The sequence below is a fragment of the Crocuta crocuta genome, unplaced genomic scaffold (genome assembly GCF_008692635.1).
Source record: "Crocuta crocuta isolate KB4526 unplaced genomic scaffold, BGI_CrCroc_1.0 scaffold235, whole genome shotgun sequence".
Taxonomy (NCBI): domain Eukaryota; kingdom Metazoa; phylum Chordata; class Mammalia; order Carnivora; family Hyaenidae; genus Crocuta; species Crocuta crocuta.
Genome location: NW_027531285.1, coordinates 9413729 through 9436102, shown reverse-complemented (window position 1 = coordinate 9436102; position 22374 = coordinate 9413729). Strand labels below are relative to the sequence as shown.

The following is a 22374-nucleotide window of genomic DNA, read 5'->3' as shown; positions in this document are numbered from 1 at the left end:
GGTGGCTCAGTTGGTTGAGCAACCAGCCTTGGCTCCGGTCATGATCTTGTGGTTCGTGAGTTTGAGCCCCACATCAGGCTTGCTGCTGTCAGTACAGAGCTTGCTTCAGATCCTCTGTCCCCCTCTCTCTTTGCCCCTCCCCTGCTTGTGCTCTCCCTCTCTCAAAAATAAATAAAACATAAAAAAATAAAATTAAAAAGAGAGTAGCAACCTCCACTGTAGTAGAAATCACTTCTCCAATTGTTGGCAAAATTTTCCATGTTTGGTTTCTATTTTAATCTCTTGCTTAGTCAGCTGAGCTCAATTCACATCTTCTGCTCACAGAGGTTCCTTAATCTGGCCATTCCTTCAGCCCCAAGGACTTTTGTCTCTCCTGGGTCCTTCCCAACATCCTTTCACTTGAGGGGGCCCAAAGAAATGCCTATCCACCCATATAAACCATCTCCTCTTGTCATTGGGGTTTTTCTTTTTTTTTATTTAAATGATTAAATTTCAGGACCAGAAGCTGTGGATGCACACCCCCGCCCCCCATTTGGTGTGTGTAAAACTAGGAACACTTAATATGCGACTGTAACAGAAGTAAATATACCAGATGTGGCTTGGGTTTCAGGATCTGTTTTTATCCGGATTTACTGTCAGCTTCCATGACCACCACAGGTTGAAGAAAGGTCCACACCCTCTGTGTTCTTATTGCACTATCACTTGTAAAAACAAAGTTTAAAGTACAAGGTCATGAAATGATTCTTTGGGCCAGCACTTTCTCTGGTTATTCTTGAAAACATGCAAGCGAATGCTTTTTGGGTGTGATGATTATGAGTGTGTTAACAAGATGGGGAGAAATTTTTCGATTAGCAACTGGTACGAGAATTCCCCCCAGGGAGAGCTTGCCTTCATCAAGAAACACCATTCCTGCCTGGGATAAAAGCTGGGTCTACAGAGGCTGGAGTTTGGCTTCTCACACCACAAGGAGCTCCTGGGTGAATCTGGGAGGAAGAGGGGAGGAGAAGAAAGGGAAAAAGAATCAGATAAAAGGAAAGAGGAGATATTGGGGGTTGTGCCATGACTGGGGCCCCCTTAATATTCAGAAAGTTAAAAAGAATCACAGAATGTTTGCTGTGATTGCATTTCTTATGGAAGCTTGAAGAAGTTCGAAGGAGCCCACCAGCTAGCATGTGTACAGTCACAGGGGGAGGGCGGTCCTGGCTACACGGTAGCCGGCATGCTCAGGGGGAGACTGAGGAATAGCCTCGTGAGCAGAGGCTGTGGTGCTAGAGCAAGTCTGAGTACTTAGAAGTGAACTGAGACAGTCAGTGAATGTTAGAGAGAGAGAGAGAGAACAGATAAATGGGAGCTTAGCGGTTTTGATGGCAGACTTGAGAGAGTTCAGAAGACAGCTTGTTTTCTCCAGCACGGACGCAAGAGCCAAATCCTTGTAGGAAAAAGAAAAATATGCCTATTGTCTGTTCTTCAGTGGAATGCAGGCATTCCTGGAAACTGCATCATTAAGTGGACTGCTACTAAATAGAACCTATTTTCCTCCTAGGAAAATTATTATCACAGAATAGCATCCAAGAAGTCGGCATTGTGGAAACCATGAAGACAACCAACCACATGTCATAAAAGCAAAGATAGGTATACATTCATATAATCACTTAAAACTGTAAAATTATTCTTGAGTTCTATAAAACAAGCATAAATGTAATATACTCATTGTTTTATAAAAGACTCAGTATGCTATAAAGTGAAGAGTTGTAAAAACTAGTATAATAAATTTAACATGAAATACGTTAGTTATAACATTTAATTAAACACTTAATATTTTCTTTGTTTTCTGAGTACTTAAATGAAGTTTTACGGCATACGTATAGTGCTTAATGGGGTTATCCAAGAAGGTTTGAGTTAATGCTTTCTTTTCTTTTGTAAAATACGTGTGAATTGAGCAATGCTGGTGGAAGCTAGTCAATTAATCAAAAGTTCCTTAAGGAACATGGCTGATGTTCACCACCTGTTATTCTTGCTATTGTTGAGGGTATTGATGATAATTCTGGCACTAAATAGCATATTTATAAGAAAGATACAAGAGAGTCTCTACTGTGTCATTGGATATTGAATTGTAGGTGGTTACATATGCAACTACCTCTTAGGAGTGAGGACATTCTGGAGGGTATCAAGTGAAATTCACACTCTGGTGTAATTAATGTGGGCAGACTGGAAGTAGTTGCTTAGGAGTGTTTTATTAGTCAGGGTTGCAGTAGGCTGCATATAATAGATACCCATCTACAAACAGGGGTTTCTTGTTCCCAGTAACAAGAAGTAGAAGCAGCCCGGGGCTGATACACCTGCTCACGATAGTCCTCAAGGATCCAGTCTTGCATAGTTTCCTGCTCTGCACATCCTCGGGCCTGAGCTCAAGATGACTTTTGCACTTCAAGGTGTCATGACCACATTTCAGGGGAAGGACAAAAAGTACGTGCCAGCTACGTTTTTGTGAGGAACTCAGTAGTCTTTTCAGAAGCCCCATCTAGTAGACTTCTGCTTGTCTCTCACTGAGCACCATGAAACATGGCCACCTACCCAGGGGAAGTTGAACACATTCCATTCCAAATGAAACCAGTGTTCGGAAGAAAAGATGCAGAGAATGGATATTCTATAGGCAGCTTGTGATATTCTTTGGCAAGTCGATTTATTTTAGGATAGTAATTCAGAGCCATATTATGGCATACTCTATATTACAGGTTGTGTTCAAATGTCAAGGTCATTAACATTTTTTTCACGTAGATTGTCTGAGTTCAAACTGCTGTACTTAAAAAAAATCTTCTTTAATGTTTATTTTTGAAAAGAGAGAGAGAGACAGAGAGTGAACGGGGGAGGGGCAGAGAGAGAGAGAGGGAGACACAGAATCCGCAGCAGGCTCCAGGCTCTGAGCTGTCAGCATAGAGCCTGACACGGGGCTCAAACTCATGAGCCGTGAGATTGTGACCTGAGCAGAAGTTGGGTACTTAACCGACTGAGCTACTCAGATGCCCCAAACTGCTGTACTTCTTATAAATCCTGCCCACCTGCCCTTTCAAGGTTATTATCTATCATTTAAAAATATATAAAACTACATTATAGGTGAAATGCCTTGTCTGAAGACACGTGGACTCAATATGAACATTGTCTTCATCTAGCATTTCCTGTGTAGAAAGTTATCAACTGTGGATCCTGGAATTAGAGATAGAAGAGAGCTTAGAGATCTCTGGGACTGGCATGATGGGACAGAAGTCCAGAAAGCATAACTGGTTTAGTCAAGGTCTCCGTACCGACGGAGACAGGACTAAAGCCCAAACCTTTTGACCTCCAGTCCGGTATACTTTCCACTACTTTCCCACACCTGACTATTCAATATGAATCTCAACTTTGAACTCATTTCTTTCATGAGGAAGAAGAAATGAGTCACATAGGTTTTACTTGTTCTCCATCTATTTCAGATGCCTTCCTAAACCACTTCTTATTTACAGGACCTGAGGGGTTTATCACTTTATGGACTTAGACACATACATCGTGGAATAAATGATATTTGCCCAAACGGTAGAACTATAGAACTAAAAGCCTGGTATGATCCAGTTAGTCTGGGATACTTGAGTTGATGCTGTGTGCAAGGCAATTTGCTTTAGGTGTTTTCAGTATGTCAGTTCTTGAGGCTTACCATCTGGGGGCAAACAGACACCCTTCTTTGTTGTGATTTTGCCTGGGAAGGTTTTGTGTGCACCCCCAAGTGGCAGACTGGGAAAAGACCATGGAATCCATGTGGTCTATCCTTTCCCCCAAGGCACTTAATCCATCTCTGTAGCCCAGAGTTACTGCCCTAAATCGTCTGAAGAAAGACCTGAATGGCAGTAGCCACTATTATTGAGGCAGCTCTAAATTATCATAGAGTTCTTCCCTCTCTTAAGCTGAAAACTATTTTTATTTTTAGTTTCCATTTATTGATCCTAATTTGTACTTAGGAGTTACATGGATGTTAACTCCATCTTCCACGGGACAAATATTTGAAGAAAACTATCGTGGTCCTGGTTAAACTTCTCCCCAGTTCCTTCTGTTTTTCTTCCTGGGACATCTCTAGATCCTTCAGCATCACCACCCTCCAAAAAAATCCAGTTCATTGGGCCCCTTAGGACCAATCACATTGAGGACTAGACACCATACGATGGGTTAGATGTGGGCCGCACGTAATAGGACTATTTTTTTTCCTTTATTTTGGAATTTTGGGTGCTCAACTAACATGGCCATAAATTGTATTAACAACCTCATCCCACTGTTGTCCCGCATTGAGCCTGTTGGCCTGTTGAAACCATTATTCTCTTTTCTGGAATAGTTGTTGGGTCAGTCCTCCTCTAGATTTGCATATCTACACTTGTCTTGGGGCTACTACAAACATTCAAATAAGTAAAACACGCCACATTACTTCATCTTGTGGTTGTCACAATAATTCAATCACAACTGTGTACTATGCTCATTCTGCACTTAACCTCTCCCAGGTAACTAACCAGGATCAGCTCCTTCAATCCTTACAAGGGCTCTCTTGAAACTGGTATTACCCAGTTTTACAGATGAATAATAGGCTCATAGAAGTTAAAACTTCTGCTTACAGTCACACACAAAGGAAACGGGAGAATTCGGATATAGATCCCTCAGAATTCAAAGCTTTTGCTTTGAGCTACAATTCTACTCTGCCCCTTTATCCAAGCATACAAAACCCCAACAATGTGGTTAAATGAGGACTCCTCCCATAGAGTTCAAGTACTTGAGAGCAGACAGAATTAGAGAAATTGGACTGGGAATCTGGTTTGGTTAGGGTCTAAGATAGATACTCTGCAGCATAAAATCTCATAACCCTTTACCCCTTGAGGGTTAGAGAGAAAATGATCTAGTAACTTACAAAGTAACATTGAAAATGTCCATTTCATGAGTCTCCCTGGCAGCTGGCATTGCTCGGCTCCTATGACAGAGGCAGCTAAAAAGGTTACATGGAACGACACCCAAATATTTATTAAGATATTGGGAATTAAAGTGCCATGCAAACACTAGGCTACAATTAGTTCTGTCAGAGCAGGCTTGAGAAGAAAGCTCAATAGTGACATAAGGGGAAAAGAGCTCTAAGATTCGTTTTTAAACTATTTTTTTTTTAATGCCCTGGTGGACTAACAGCTGTTTTTCCTGCTGCGTCAGTTTTGTCCCTCAGCAACTCACAACAAGGGTGACTGCAAAAGAAAACTGCCAATGTGAAAGCATGATCAGAATAATGGCCAATCCCTAGCAAGGGGCAGACCTTTCCCAAATAGGATGAGGGCATTGGCTTTGGCTTTGTGTTCCGAGCTTGGTGTCCCCTCTCCCTACTAGATAACAATCCTTTGAAACGGTATGTAACGATGGCTTTGAGATAGACTCCAGAAAATGAGAAACGTTCATTGCATGGAACCACATTTAGCTAGCTAAAACTAAACCAAACTGAAATCCTTCTCTGGTTGCTGGCACGAGGAAGGCCAGGAATTAGATGGAAGCAAGCTTTTTTTCATTGCTTTGTACTTTTTACTCTAAAAATTCCTTTCTTTACTGTTGGTCAGTTCTGCCAAATGGCTGATCCAGGACCCCTGTAAATGAGGTTGTTCCTGCCACAAGGCCTTTGCACATCTTTCCCCTATCTGGAAATCTTCGCCATCGTTTCTACCCCATCATCCTGGCTGACTTCTGCTCATCTTTCATGTTTTGGCTGAAATGTCTTTTCCACAGGTCTTTGTAGGCTACTCACACTATTTTAGGTTTTATGTTCTGGTACCCTGTAGATTTTCTTTGTAGTCCTTGGGATGGGCAGAATAATGGTCCTCCAAAGATGTCCACATCCTAATTCTCAGAACCCGTAAACATATTACCATACATGGTAAGAGAGACTTAGCAGATATGATTAAGGATTTTGAGTTGGGCATTATCAGGTGAGTCCAATGTAATCACAGGAGTCTATATATATGTAACTATAAATAGTTAAATATATGTAAAATATGTGTCTATATATGTAAATATATATTTAAATATAAATATTGTCTTTCTCTCTCTCTCTCTGTATATATATTTTTAAAGTAGACTCCATACTCAACATGGGGCTTGAACTCACAACCCCAAGATCAAGAGTCACGTGCTCCACCATCAAAAGTCTTGTGCTTCACCGACTGAGCCATCCAGTGACCCCTCACAGGAGCGAGGCACCCCTTATAAATAAGAGAAAGGCAGGAAAATGTCTCATCGAGTCCCCATTTGGGGAGATTTGTAAAGGAGGCATTACATACTCTTGGATAATGGTTTGATTTTTTTAAAGGACTTAAATGTAAATGTGTATTTCATTAAGGTGAGGAGAGATTCCATAATCATTGGGTAATTAGTTTTTTGTTTTCCCCTTAGGCAGGACCTGTTTTATGACCCTCTATCTAGGAGATAGATGAAAGTGTATTTCTAGTTTTAGCATTCAATTCCCAAACCTGAGCTGAAAACCTCAGCACTACATACAGAGTAGTGCATGTTACCAACTGAGCTGCCCAATCCCCTGCTGGGACAGTGTAAGTGAAAAGGGGTGACGAGGTAGTGAAGAGAGGGGAGAGGGAGACTGGTATTCTCTGGGCTCTGCAGCCCCCTGCCTGGACTCGCCCTGAAAACTGGAGGAGGTTTAGTGTGCGCTCTACTGCCATCTGCTGTCAGCCGTGGCTTCAAACACTGAGCAAAGACCGCCACGGTCGCGGGTACAAAGAAATTCAGTGGAAAGTTACAGATGAAGACTGATCCCCTTTACTTTCTTATCAGAAATGTAGTATGAAGGTTCATCTGCTCCATATCGTTAGGAACACTTGGTATTTTAAGTTTTGTAATTTGAACCATTTTGGTGGTTCTGCTGTGAGTGATATCTCGCTGATTTTATTTTGCATTCTCATGATGACTCAGGTTGAACACTTTAAAAAATATTAATATTTATTAAATACAAGAACTAATGCCCCTCTTGGCCTGTTTGGGGATCACATCTGCAGTGTCAGTTTTGTTAGTGCCATATTCTACCCAACTGAGGTAACCATCCACCCAGCTGAACATTTTTCGTATGTGCTTATGATCCTTTGGAAGTCCTCTTTTGAGAGATGCATACAGCAGTCTTTTGTCCATTTTTCTTTTGGGTTTGTTAGTCTTTTCTTTACTGAACTGATGAGTTCTTTATTCTGGATGGAAGTGGTTTGTCAGATAATATGCTTCTAAATTTTTTTCATATGGAGGTTTGCCTTTTCATTCTTATATCTTTTGATGAACAGAATTCCTAATTTCAATGTAAACTGCAAATTTACATTTACAGTTAATGGAAATATATGTGAGGGCAAAGTTAATGCAAATTGTAAAGTCGAATTTAACAAATGTTTTCATTTACTCTTTTCGGGTCTTAAGAAATCTTGGCCAACAGCAAAGTTAGGAATATGTTTTCCTGTTACCGGCTAGAGGCTTTAGCATTTAACCTTTCACATTTAGATCTACCGTCTACCTGAAATTGATTTTTGTGTAAGTGTGACATAGGGGTAAGGATTCTATTTTTTTTTTTTTCTGTTATGATATTCAATTGACCACCCTGTCTTCACCTCAAGTGACCATGGACCTGTTTCTAGATTTCATTCCAGTCATCATTTGTTTATCCTGGGCAGATCCACAGCCATGTCCTCTTTTTTTGTAATAATAATGATAATAAGTGAGAAGTTATTTTTAAAGCCCACAGGCTCCTTTGTGTTGGGCTGTTTGTCCACTGCTACTTCTGGCACTCTCCACAGTCACAGTGTCCTAAGGCTGGCCCCACAGAGACTAATCTGGGTCTTTCTTTCAGAATTAAATATGAATAGGACTTACTCCTGCTACCTCTTCTACTACATGGTAACGCTGGCATAGTATTACCTATGTGCCAGGCATTCTCCTAAGCACCATATACTCAGCAACTCATTCGATCTGCCCCGAAACTCAGTGAGGTAGTTGCTATTATTCCCTTTTATGGAGCAGGAAATGTAGTCCCAGGAAGGTAAGTAGTAATCACTCCAAATCACTCAGCTAGTAAGAGCTGGAAGTTGAGTACAGTGAGTTTGGTTCCAGATTCTGTGTTGTCAACCATTACCCTTTGCTGCCTGTCTTATAGGCAATGCATTTTTTTTTTAAATGAACCATGATATGCCAGGTAACAGACGGCAGAGGCACCAGTCTCCTAGCCTGTGGGCTACCAAGTACTGCAGAGCAATTTGACTGTGCAAGGTCCCTTCATGCCCTTCTGTCCATCCACTTGCTCTTTGGGGTAAAGTATTCAGCTGGTAAGCTTAGCTTGGTGAAGCTGTTTATATGCTGTGGCTTGATGTAAAAATCTTTAATAATATAGCTCCTATTTTCCTTTCCAAAGTTGTCTCCTTCTAAAACCCCCAAATGTTCTGTCCTGTGTTCTACGTGATGGTCAGGTGGAGCCACAAGAAGAGACCCAGGCGAGGCTCAGGAAAACAAAGGTTCCTATCGTCACAGGTCTTAGGAAGCAGTGCGTGCGTGCCGTGTCAAAGCCTGCATGTCAAAGCAGGCTCCTGGCTCTGCCCCTGGCTGAAATTCCAATCCCAGAAAAAATAGCCAGATGAAAAAATTTAAGATGCCGAAACATAACATACAGAAAAATTTAAAAACATACAGAATACATGAATTCTGTATTCCAACTACCTGTAGTGCCCAACTGCTATGTTTCTTCACCTCAGAGTACACACTGTTTCTTGCTTTGATCGCCTTTGTCTTGTTAATCTTTAAATTTTAGGTTAAATACCACTTTCCTCAGGTAAAAGTTTTAATGACAGCAGATGCACAGTGAAGAGCTTTCCCATCACACCCTGATGGCTGTAGCACTTTTCAGTTCGCTGCAATTATTGGTGGATACACCTGTTTCCTCTACCAATTCTAAGACCCTCCTGAGTATTGTTTGAATGAATAAATGAATAAACTCCTGCTTCCAAATATTCCACTCTCTTCCCTCTCCCCCCTTTGAATGTTTATTTTGAGAGAGAAAAGAGAAAGAGAGAAAGAATGTGCAGGGAAGGGGCAGAGAATCCCCAGCAGGCTCCATGCTCAGTGCAGAACTTGATGTGGGGCTTGATCCCATGACCGTGAGATCATGATCTGAGCCAAAATCAAGAGTGATGCTCACCCGACTGAGCCACCCAGGTGCCCCTCTTCCCTCTTTCTAATCCGTACTATGAATCATGTCTACAATATGGTGTGATGACAGTTCCTTCTTGCTTTTCACTGACAGCTGTGACATCTACCAGGGAGGGCTTCTTCCTGGTGAGGCTGGGGTGGCTGAGGTAGAAACAAGGCTCAGAATTTTTGTTGGTCAGCTACTGAGATCAGTAATCCGGGTTTTAATATTATGGAAATAATTTATTAGCAAGATAGAAAATATATTTGGAGGCAGGTGTTTTAAACTAAAAATCATAAAAATTCTAGTGTTCCTAGTTTCCTATTATGTTTTAATCACCAAGATAAGGAATTAATCCTCACAACAAGTGGTAAACAGAGGGTATTATTTCCATTGTAAAGATGCAGACAAAAGCTCAATGATGTCAAATGACTTGATTTAAGGTCCCAAAGCTTGTAAGTAACAGGCAAAATTCTCATTTGAATCTGGGGCTTCTGTTACTAAATCTGGAGCATTTTCCATTAAGTCACACTGTTCCTTGATTTATACTTATTTCCCCTCAGCTTCTGTCAATATTTATAGGCAACAAAAAGAATACATATTTCGTACCTGCAAGCACCGAGTTAGCGGTCATTTTGAATGCCTTTCAATCTAGCAACCAGCAGGCAACCCGCAGAGCCTTCTCAAAAGGGTTTGTTAAGACAGCAGTGCCAGAGAAATGAGCAAATGTAAGCATCTCAGAACAGAGAGCAGGCTGCAGGATCGTTAGGGAGCTATGCATTTTCTAAGAAGGATACTAAGCACACAGCAGCTTGTAAAGAGGCTCTAGGTGAACCAAGAGTTTGCTTCAGTACGAATGATGAGGAGACTTACCAAATGTTTCTAGGTAATCAGTAAAGCTGGGGATGATAAGAGGCAAAGTACAGTAAACTGGTGCCACAGAAATAGACATAAGATCATGGAGCTAATGGAAAATCAGGCACCTGATCATAAAATTTACATTGTGGCAATGTGAACAAAGGGATCAACAGCATATGAAAATCTGAACACATATTTATGTATCTAACCAAAATAAAAAGTAATATTGTATAAAACTAGTATAGAAAAAAGAGATTTAAAAATTTTTTTTCTCTGTTTTAATTTATTAGATGCTGTTTTTTGAAATTCCCATTTTCAAACATTCGCATTACTATTAACTTCTCATGTGTGCAGTGAGAGTTAAATTTCCTTCATATGCTTCTGAGCAAGTGGTTTTAAAAATCCAGGCTATTACATTTATTTCTCTTTGCAGATTTTATAAAGGCATTCCTGTACTTTTGACCCTCCAGAAACTGTAGTTTCAAATACTTGACTTCTTAGCCCTGCTTCTTTCTCCTCAGTCATCCTTAAAATTCAAAGAAATGTAAAAGATTCAACTTTGGCAAAGGCTGGGGACCCCTAACACAATAATATTGTATATTCCTAAGTGTTATTTCATGAAATTTAACACATTAATCAAACAGGAAACAGAGACTGTTTCCAAATGTTTTATTCCATATTTTCAATTAAAAAATAGAAACAATATTTACATAACATTAAAGTATTTACACAGCATCAACACAGAAGGCAGTAAGAGATGATGGTTTGTGGGTTAATGATCATTATACTTGAAACATAAGATGCCTTTCAATTACATAGTATGCAATGAAAAGGATTATTAAAGAGTGTATTAAAGAAAAAAATCGTGTCATTGGAAAGTATTAACTATGTGGCTCAGAATTTACATTAAGTATATTTTGGATTCTAAAATTTTTCCTTATTTAAAAAAAATACAAGGCTACTGATTTATGAAGCCTAAGTTTGCTTTCAATAAATCACCTTGTCAATATAACATGATAAAGTTACAGTTCATTATTTGTAATCTTTAAATATAATGAAAGAGCAAAACTTGGGAGTGCTCTTAAAATATAATTTTTAAAATGTATGAAAAACTATATTGGAGAAAATGTCACACATTATAGCTTTGTTTTAAATGTAAATGATAGTTAAGATATATACATGCTTAACGGGAAAGATCTATTGACCTAACAATACAGATATACAAAGGAATGAATATATACCCTTTCATGAGATGCCTATTAATCCAACAGTGAATTAGTCCATTGCCAAACAGGGTGAGTAATTAAAAGGAGGCAAATTGAGTCAGCAATACACAATTTCAAATTTCTAAGTACTTGAAAATATTTTTCAATATTTTCAATATTTATTTACCATAAGCAAAAACTAGAAAATGTTAAACTGAAAACTAGACTTGAACTTGGAATTAAAGAATTTTGTCAATGTGAGAAAATGTAGGGAAATCCCAGTTTATAAAATTATCTACAGAGACAAATGATGAGGACTGTTTTGATTACCATTGAAAAGTATGCTGACAGCAACATTTTTTTTATTTGTATTTTTAAATTTTTAAATTTTTTTTTAAAATTTTAGTTTATTTTTGAGAGACAGACAGAGACAGAGCATGAGTGGGGGAGGGACAGAGAGAGGGAGACACAGAATCCGAAGCAGGCTCCACGCTCTGAGCTGTCAGCACAGAGCCCAATGCAGGGAGATCATGACCTGAGCCGAAGTAGGCACTTAGCTGACTGAACCACCCAGGTGCCCCTACGACATTTAGATTTCTTTTGCCCTGTTATCAGTTTATCTAATTTATGAGTTGGTGAATTAAATACCACCACAAATGGGAAAACAATATTTTTCATTATATCACATTATATATTCACAAAGAAGTTATGTATCCACAAGTTATAAAAATAAATATTTCTTTAGATTAGAAAACAAATAAAAATAGAATAATTTGTATTAAAAGTTTTAAAAACGTTGGCAAACTAACCTGATGATCATGACTCTTTTTGCCACAACTATATTGTCTTTTAAAAAATTAAATCAGAAATCTTTGATCCACCAATGTTTTGGATGCCAAATTCTTCTGTCCTACTGTATTACGTATAAATCTAAAAATCTGGAAAAAAAATTAAAATTCAGAATCAAAAATTATATATAGAAAGAAAATGAAATATGCATATCCAATTAAAATATCTAAATTAAACTAGCTAATTCTCTCAACTATTAATTTTCATGTATCTGGCATCTGAACCATGAGCTCATCTGAGTCCTGAGCTCATGGTGATATACAAAATTATTTCAAGACTTTATCAGCTTTCATAATATCAAAGAAGTATATATTCCTATTTAGAATATATTTTAATGAATTAGTAATACAAATCTTCGGGGCGCCTAGGTGGCTCAGTTAGTTAAGTGTCCGACTTCGGCTCAGGTCATGATCTCACAGTTCGTGGGTTTGAGCCCCGCGTTGGGCTCTGTGCTGACAGATAGCTCAGAGCCTGGAGCCTGTTTCAGATTCTGTATCTCCATCTCTCTCTGACCCTCTCCTGCTCACGTGGTCTCTCTCCCTCTCTCAGAAATAAATAAAACATTTAAAAAAATACAAATCTTCTCATGTTCATAAAAATGCACTATCAAATATTTTGCAAGGCAACTTACCTCTAGCTCTAAAAGCTATGGAAACATCAAGAGAACTGTTTAGGGATGGAATTGGTTTGTAATTTTAGATCTCTGTCAAAGACTAATAAATTATACATTACTAACTCATATACTTCCTAGATATAAAGGGGGAATATTTGAGTGACATTACAAACATTTCCAGAACAAATTTGTCATTTCTTAAAATCTTCATTTCAGGCTCCAAAGCCATTCAGGAATGTTATTTTTCTATCCACACAGGTAGAGAATGCATGGGAGTTACCCTAAAGGGGCCGTTCTGTGGCTGAGTCCTGAGCTACATCACCCTCATGTGCCTTTTGGTTATGTTAACCTCTGGTGCTGAGGATGAATGGAACTCTACCTCTACTTTTTCTTTTATAATTTCAAGTTTTTAAAAAATTCTAGTTAGTTAACATATATGGTAAAATGGGTTTCAGGTTCTAATTACTGCTGCTTCTGGCATCTAGGAATCAGCAATTTGAATATCTTCCTACTGGATTCCTTTCACATTTACTCAAGCAACTTATGCCCTCCACAATACCCCAGTATTTCATTGATCCTGAAGAAGAGGGCTGAAATGTTTCTTCTTTTTTTTGGTAGGAATAATCATATTCTAAACCTTTACAAATTCCTGGCGAAAGGAGACATTGTTGGTCTCTGCTATAAAACATCTACTTCCATCATATTTCTTTTTTAAATTATATTTTAAAAAAATTTGTTTTAAAGTTTATGTATTTATTTGGGGGGCGGGGAGGTGCAGAGAAGCCTGATGCAGGGCTTGAACTCACAAGCTATGAGATCATCCCCTGAGCCAAGATCATGAATCAGGCGCTTAACAGACTGAGCCACCAGGCACCCCATCCAATGTATTTTTTTAAAAAGAAGTCCAGTAAAAAATTTTAAAGTTACCTCTTGTTGTAGGTATGTAAGGATGGCTGCTAGAACAAAATTTTGGCAAGCCAAATCCACAACACAGAAGAACAGCATATCAAAAATAAGAAGAGTGGCTTCATTTCCATAATACAGGACACTGCTGAAAGAATATCCTTCATCTATTTAAAAAAAAAGCAATTATAGATATAAATTAGAAATTGTAAAATAGAATAAATTTCTAGTGATAAAGTTTGGATTTTTAACAACAGCACAATAGAGGGGCGCCTGGGTGGCTTAGTCAGTTAAGCATCCGACTTTCGCTTGGGTCATGATCTCGCAGTTCGTGGGTTCGAGCCCCGCGTCGGGCTCTGTGCTGACTGCCAGCTCAGAGCCTGGAGCCTGCTTCAGTCTGTGACTCCCTCTCTCTCTGACCCTCCCCTGCTCACGCTGTCTCTCCCTCTCTCTCCTAGAAATAAATAAAACATTAAAAAAAAAACAAAAAAAAAAACCAACAGCACAATAGAAACTAGTAGCTACTTATAATACTTCATGGCTTTCAAAACAATAAACGGTATTAAAATTTGCTAATCTCAAAAATTAGTCAAGGAATTCTGTTCATAAAAAGCAATTTTAACATTTGTACCAAGAGTTGGTCATTGCTTGTAGTAGAAGTGTATAGACAATACCTCTCAAAGACTAGGTAAGGAATGTCCCTTATTTGTTTATATAACTAAAGCCCAAAGAATCTTAGATTCTCTAAGATAGAGGAAGTTAAATAAAACCAAACCAAACCAGCAAGGACTGAATAGTGAATAGTGAGCTATAATTTGTGTCTTAAATAGTCTCCAAGTTCTGCTCCAAGCCCTCTCTTCCCCCCCACCCTCACTCCACAAGGAGGGGTTTGTTCTTTTTGGGATGTAAACACCCTTTTAAGATTCTGATAAAAGCTACAAACCCTTTCACCAGAGTGGGGGGACAGTACATCTATACAAATCTGGCACATACTTTCAGGGAGGTCTGGGGAACCAGTGAAGCTGTTCATGGATACCCAGTTAGGAACTCCTGTCTGGTACGAGGGGATGCCTGGCGTGCTGTAATGTTCTTTTTTGATCAGGGTGCTAGTTACAGGGATATATTTAGTTTGTGTATATTTAGTTTATGCTATATCCTCACAAAATATGGACTTCAGTATATATATTATACTTGCATGTGTATTTAACCAAATAAACAAGCCTGCTCTGTATGCTATTCCTGGGTCATCTTTCACTGCCCTTGCTCCAGCAGTGCCCTCCTTTGATGAGACTCCCAGCTACTGTGTGCCTTTCCTTTCTCCTGAGACCCAGTTTATTATACTTAATGCCTCACTGGACATTTCTTCTTAGTTGTCCAGAAAGTACCTCAAGATACAACATATTCAAAACTAAATTTAGGGGCGCCTGGGTGGCCCAGTCAGTTAAGCATCTGACTCCGGCTCAGGTCACGATCTCACAGTTCGTGAGTTTGAGCCCCACATCAGGCTCTGTGCTGACACCTCGGAGTCTGGAAGTCTGCTTCGGATTCTGTGTCTCCCTCTCTCTCTCTCCCTCCCCCACACGCACTCTGTCTCTTTCTCAAAAAAAAAAAAAAAATTAAAAAAATTTAAAAACACAACTAAATTCATCTTTCCCTCACAAACTGGTTCTCTATCTGTATTCTCTGTCCTACTGAAAGGTACCACCACAAACCACTTAGTCACACAAGCTGGAAATCTGGATAATTTTTTACTATTCTTTTCTCCCCTACCTGTGGAGGGGATGAGAGACCCACAGTCTTTCAGTTATAGAATGAATAAGTCACAGTAATGAAAGGTATAGCATAAGGAATATAGTCAATAGTATTATAATAGCATTTCATGGTGACACATGGTAGCTACACTTGTGATGAGCATAACATAACATACAGAGCTGTTGAATTACTATGCTATATACCTGAAACTAATGTAACATCATGTCAATTATACTCAAATTTTAAAAAATCTGAGTTTTATGTGTTTTACTATCTCTTCCATGTCTACCACTGATTTTGAAATACAATTTTTTTACTTTCTTAAAGAATAATTATCTTTTGTATCACACACACACACATATATACACACACATATGTGTATGTGTGAATGGATTTAAGTAGGCTTCACTCGCAGCAATGCAGGGTTTGAACTCACCACCCTGAGATCAAGACCTGAGCTGAGATGAAGAGTTGGGCACTTAGCTGAGTGAGCCACCCAGGCACCCCTTTTATACTTTTGTTTACTGCTATATGACATAATAAAATAGAACCCAGAAAAGTACTACAATACTATGAAATTAAGTTCATTATGTTTCCTTTGTTTTTATATAAAATTATAAAAGCAATAACTACAAGTACTTTTTTTTTCAAACTTTGAAAACAATAATCAAGTTTAGCAAAGGCATTTGAAGGATACCATTGTAAAAGATGCTTTTTTCCATTGGTTCCATGAATTCCATTCCAAGAATTCTTTCAAGAAGCAATTTATCTTTTATAAAGTAGTCCATTTCCTTATGAACCTAATTTAAAAAAAAAATCATTTAAAAAACAGCAGTGAAATAAATGTTTCCCAATTAATGTAAAGTCAGAAAGAGAGAAAATGAAAAGTGAACAGTAAAAAAAATCTGTTCTTTAAAAAGATTGATTTTACTACACTGGGCTTTATAATAAAATTTTCTTTAGAAATGTTTTAATTTTAAATGTCTTTAGTAGTATTTAGGGCTAGATATACTTAAAATCAACTTATAACAAGCTTCTTAGGAATACAACCACAGTATATCTCCATAATAAGTGATATGGTAATAGTTCAGTAACTAGCTAACAAAATTCCAGTATAGCCGTACTTTAAGGGAATTATCATTATGCTAATGGAGATATAAAACGTCATCTTATTTTTATATAACCTAACTCTATCTTTAAGCCACAGTATTAATTTTGACAGGCAAAAAAAAAGAAGGGTTCTAAGTCCACTGACTTAGTTAACTAAAGAAATAATTGACATTCCTGGTTAACCATTTAAGAATTGCATTTTGCTTCTAGTTTAAATATAAACGCTGACATACATACATGATCGATGAAAGAGCCAAGAAATTTATTCATAGTATGATATGCTTTTATACTCTGCTCAAATGTACTTGCTGATGAACTCAATAGTCTGGCAGGGCCATTTTTCTAATGTGAAAAAGAGACAAGAATAAATGTAACATGTCTTACATTCTTGGTTTTTAAGTAACATGAAATATTGGCAAAATATACCTGAATTGGACTTTATACAAACCCTTGTCAGTGTCTCATGAATTCTGTCATAGTGTTGTCTCATCTGGCTGGAAATTGCAATCTGGAAAGTCTGACCGTCTGTGTTTGGTACCAAACCTCTCTGGCTACACAAGTTTTCCTGAAAAGTTAAATGATTTAAATAAAGATGAAAATTTTACCTTATCTCAAAAAGAAAATATAAAATTTTTCTTTTTTACAAAGTGTTTATTTTTGAGAGACAGAGACAGAGTGCGAGTAGGGGAGGAGCAGAGAGAGACGGAGAAGGAATCTCAGGCAGGCTCCAAGTTCCAGCTTCCAGACTGTTAGCACAAAGCCAGACAGCTCAGAGCCCAACATAGGGCCTGAACTCATGGACCACAAGGTCATGACCTGAGCCGAAGTTGGACGCTTAATCGACTGGGCTACCCAGGCATGCCTAAAATTTTTCTTTTTGTTGGTAGCACACATTACAAGATTTGAAAGCCAAGTGAAATTTTATGAAACTATATTTGAGACAAAAGAGATTCTGATATGATCCGAGGTTCTCACTCTCCTCTGGGTTTTACTAATTTCTTTGTTGTCATGCCTTTAGGCTCTCTATATCATCTCCTTTACCGTGCTTTTAAAAAAATCCATACTAAGTTCATTATATATTGATATTCATAGCTTTCTTTATGATTAACTTTACTGCTCTTTAACACATGCCAAAATGTCTAGTCTTAGATGATCTACTTTCATAATTATAATCTTTTTTGTTTTCTCAACGCTTTTAAAGTACTTCCTTAATTAAATGCAATAAAAGGTAGTGATACATAACAGAACAGTCAATGCCATGAACCATATATCCATTTCAGGTCTCCTTGACACAACCTGAATCCTGAAAACCAGAAACATGTGAAATGTTGCCTTACCCCACCCCTAGCTACTTCCCATCAATGCTTCAAGGTCACCTCAAGTCCTCCTGCTTCCCGTCTCTTGCTTTATTTACCTACTCCAGAGCTTAATAATCTCCTTCTTTGTCTAAACTTAATCTTTGAACATAATATAACACTTGGTTTTCTACAGACTGAAAGGAAGTCTACATGTAGTGAATTTCTCTATTAAAAAACATTTCTTTTCTCCTGATTAAAAAAGCACATGCTATTGCAGAGAATTTATAAAATATGGAGTGGTATATAAAAAAAGGAGAAGAAAAAAATCACCTATGATCACAACATTCAGAGACAGAAGTTTTGAAGGCATTTCATTTTCAGTCCTTTGTCCAAGGATATAGAGGGCATAAATTGGGATCACACTGATTTCTTTTTCTCTATGTCATTAAATATTCTATTAAACAAGATTTTTAATGTCTACCTAAGACTTCACTGTGTAGGAAAACCAACTGATTTAATACACTCTTATTTTTATATGTTTTTGCCCTTATAAATAGTCCCTGTGATAAAGAGCCTCAACCTAATTAGCTATTCATATTGCTAATTGTTTCCTTGAATTAGATTTACAGAATCAGAGAGTAAAAGATAATTAACTCTTCAGAAATTCTTGGTATATATATTTCCAAACGCTTTCCAGAAGATTTGTAAAAATTTATTCTGAGACTAGTAGTTTCACAGGTGCCCATTTCACCATGTCCCTGGTAGTATTAAGTATTAGCTTTTTAAAAAAAGTTTGCTAATTTGAAGAGGGCAAGTATTATTATCTTTTTACATTTATTTTTTATGAGCTATACATTTTTAAGAGGTTTATTAGTCTCCTGTTCATTTATGTATTTAAAAATTGTCATTTTTCCATTAATGTTTTAACTGTTTGCTAACTGATTTGTAAGACTTTCAATATTGTTATCAATATCTTTGTTACATTTGCTATGCGAATTTTATCCTAATTTGCTATGTCTTTTACTTACATGATTGTTGGGTATGTAAATATTCCACATTAATTAATAAAGTAAAATGAATGGATATTCTCTTTATGATGCTTTCTAATCTTTTATTTTAATGTTTACTTTTTTGTGTGCATGCACAAGCAGGGGAGGGGCAGAGAGAGAGGACAGAGGAGCTGAAGCAGACTCTGGCTTGGCAGCAGAGAGCCTGACATGGGGCTCGAGACCATGAGCCATGAGGTGATGACCTGAGCCCAAGTCCGATGCTTAACCAACTGAGCCACCCAGTACCCCTGATGCTTTCTATTCTTTTTGCTTAGAATGTTACTTCCCAATCTCAGATATTCTTTTTTTTTACATTTAACTTTTCAACTCAGGTGTAATTCCTAATAGTTACCCAACCAGTTCATGTATTAAATAAATTGTTCTTCTCTGAGATGTGCTATTATCATGTACTAAATTCTTATAAGTCACAGGTATAGTCCTTTAGTCAATAAATTCTCTTGGTTTTTCCTCTCAAGTATTTATTTTTCTTTTTAATTTTATTATGGGTTTTCTTTCTTTTTTTTAATATATTTTTTTAAATTTATTTCTAGGAGAGAGAGAGAGAGACAGCGTGAGCAGGGGAGGGTCAGAGAGAGAGGGAGATACAGACTCTGAAATTGGCTCCAGGCTCTGAGCTGGCAGTCAGCACAGAGCCTGACGCGGGGCTCGAACCCACGAACCGTGAGATCATGACCTAAGCGAAAGTCGGACGCTTAACTGACTAAGCCACCCAGGCGCCCCTGGGTTTTCTTTTTTTTTAATTTTTTAACGCTGATTCATTTTTTGAGAGACAGAGCACGAGTGGGGGAAGGGCAGAGAGAGAGAGGGAGACAGAATCTGAAATAGGCTCCAGTCTCTGAGCTGTCAGCCCAAAGCCTGATGTGGGACTGGAACCCGCGAACTGCGAGATCATGACCTGAGCTGAAGTTGGTCGCTTAACCAACGAAGCCACCCATGTGCCCCTATTATGGAAGTTTTCTAATGTACATGGTACAGAGAACAAACATGAAAACATCTATCACCCAACCCCAAATCTGTAAATACTACTGTATGTATCTCTAATAAGGTCTTAAAACAAACAAACCACCATGCCATTTTTCCATGTAATAAAATGAATCATTTCTTAATGCAATTTAATATTTAGTCCTTAAATTAAATCTCCTGATTTTTCCAAAGGATTTTTTTAAATAGTTGGTTTGTTTGCATCAGGATCCAGAGTCTACATATTGTACTTGATTATTCTGTTTCTAAATCTCTCTTGCTATCTAACGGTTCTTCTTGCACCCCTACCACCGCCCATCCCTTCTCTTTTTTTACATGCTTTTGATATGCTGGAGACACTGGGTCATCTATCTTGCGAGACATGCTACCTTCTAGATATGACTAATTGCTTCTTATGGTATTATTTAATTTATCCCTCTATCTCCTCTACTTCCTGTAAACTGGTGGTTAGATCTAGAGGCTTGATTATATTTAGGCTCGATTTTCTTAAGCAAGGATATTTCATGAGTGATACAATGTACTTTCTACTGCATCAGAACAGGAAGTGTATCATGTTGGTTTTCCTAATTTTTACTTGTAGTAAGATTGAGCCAGTGTGTTCAGACTGTGTCCCTCTGATTCCTCATTATAAAGCTCCCTGTCAACCTTCACTTAATTGTTTTAGCATCCACTGATGATTGTAGCCTATATGCATTAATCCATCAGTCATTACAAAATGGTGATTTTCTATGGTAGAATTCCTTTTAGTTACTTTTATAAGAAAGAACTTTCTCTCATGAATTATTTGGTTACTCTGAAATATAGTTCCTATAGAAACTGTAGGATGAAATTTGATTCTTTCCTTTTATCAATGTTCAGGGTAATGAATCAGTACCTCAGCAATTTTCAAAAGTAATCAATGAGAAACTTTTAAAAATATTACTACAAATCCTAGATTAAGAAGAGAACATGTCTCTTAACTTAAAAACTAAAAGATGTTAAATACTTTCATACCGCTTCTCTTTTAAGATTCATATTCATTTCTTCCATATTAGTATCTGCATGCCCATGTACTGATCTACCATGAATGTAATATCCAAAACATTTGTGGGATAACAGAAAGACGGATATCTATAAAAAGAGAAAAAAGGAACTGTTAGTTACTCACTGAGATAACAGTAAAAATTAAGTTTTTCTTAAAATTGCTTTCTTTCTCTCAAAATAAAGAGGGTTGAATTTTTGGAAAATATGTAAATAGGACAATAAGTAATATAGGATAATTAAGTAATTTTTAAAGTACATAGAAAAGAGATTGAAGATATTTTATAAGAAAGGAAGAAATAGGATTGATATATGAAAACTTTTCAGGGACTCTGCTGAGGGAATTATTTCGTGGCATAAGGAATTCATAATTAAGAAACTGCACACGAAGAAGAAGAAACTAAGGCAGTAAACATTAGCTTGTAGCTCATTATAACTATCTCCGGAATTAACAATCAGTGGGAAATTGGACTAAAAAATCCAATCATACCAAATCACTTTTAAAGTCTCTCTTAATGTACTCATGACCTTTAAAAAGGGAAAAATAACAGTTGCAAGATAAAGTCAGAAAGTACTTACATTGCTCATAGAGCATAAATCCACAAATTGTCGAATTTTATCTTCTATAAATCTCTCATAAAAAACAGCAAAGAACATGATCTGAAACATTAAGCCAAGTTCATACTTATTAGCTTTTAAAATTTAATTTTCTTTTATAACCATAGTGTAGTACCTTAAGAGAAAAGAAGGTTCACCCAAGAACACAGTGGCCTCTAAATGGTTCCTGTGGGATAAGATCCTACTTATCATTTCTGATTCTTCTGTCAAAGAAAGAACGTTTTGGAATTGTGTTAAGATTCATTGAGGGAGCTTATTTTGCACTTTAAAAACTTTTCGGTATCATTAAAACAAGATGGGACAAATGTGGGGGAAGAAAAATAAGGACTTTAAAAAATTTAGCACAAACCAACGAATTAGTGGCCAGATTTATGTCTGGGTCTGCAATCCTGCCCATCTCCTAAGTCCCAAAGCCATTAGAAAACTTGCTGCTTTTCAAATTAATCTTCCCTGACAGAGTAGCACATAAAAAACATTTATCAAGTATTCTATTTCAACTGCAGATAATGCATTAAATATTCAAATGGAACGGTTTCAACTGTTTTCTTAGCTTTAATAACAATATTACAAAAGGAAATTATTTTATAAATCAAAAGAGAAGTTTACGTCGTAGACCAACTTAGATATATTTCAGAGAAAGAGAACACTTCCTAACCAGCCCGTTGAAAGCTGCCCCCCATTCCTAACCTCCACCCACCACTCCTCCATTTACTCCCTATCTCATCTCCCCACTGATGCCCTTCACAGCATTTGACACAATCTGTAGCTTGTTCTTGTTAAGCATATCCTTGAGCCCAGCATAGAGCCTAGTACGGAAATGTAACCAGATAGGTGAATGAATAAATAAATAATCTACAGCAGCTGATTACTGAACACACTTCCCTAA

At 37.5% G+C, this 22374-nt stretch overlaps 1 protein-coding gene across 5 annotated transcripts in view; it reads right to left on the bottom strand.

Moving 5' to 3' along the window:
• Positions 1 to 519: 519 nt before the first annotated feature.
• The window catches only part of TMEM67 (transmembrane protein 67), a 60987-nt gene continuing 39132 nt past the window's right edge, over positions 520 to 22374 (bottom strand). Inside the window, exons 22-29 of one of the 5 annotated variants that reach the window (XM_077771306.1) lie at positions 21450 to 21530; positions 20844 to 20960; positions 16950 to 17066; positions 16739 to 16843; positions 16089 to 16191; positions 13664 to 13806; positions 12084 to 12212; positions 520 to 983 (exon numbers count right to left, since the gene is read on the bottom strand). In XM_077771306.1, coding sequence (XP_077627432.1) covers positions 12132 to 12212; positions 13664 to 13806; positions 16089 to 16191; positions 16739 to 16843; positions 16950 to 17066; positions 20844 to 20960; positions 21450 to 21530 — 747 coding nt within the window. In that variant the 3' untranslated portion in view covers positions 520 to 983; positions 12084 to 12131. Of the gene's footprint in view, positions 984 to 10363; positions 10596 to 10723; positions 12213 to 13663; positions 13807 to 16088; positions 16192 to 16734; positions 16844 to 16949; positions 17067 to 20843; positions 20961 to 21449; positions 21531 to 22374 lie in introns of those variants that run through there. The other 4 variants (XM_077771304.1, XM_077771303.1, XM_077771307.1 and 1 more) reach the window with 4 other exon arrangements.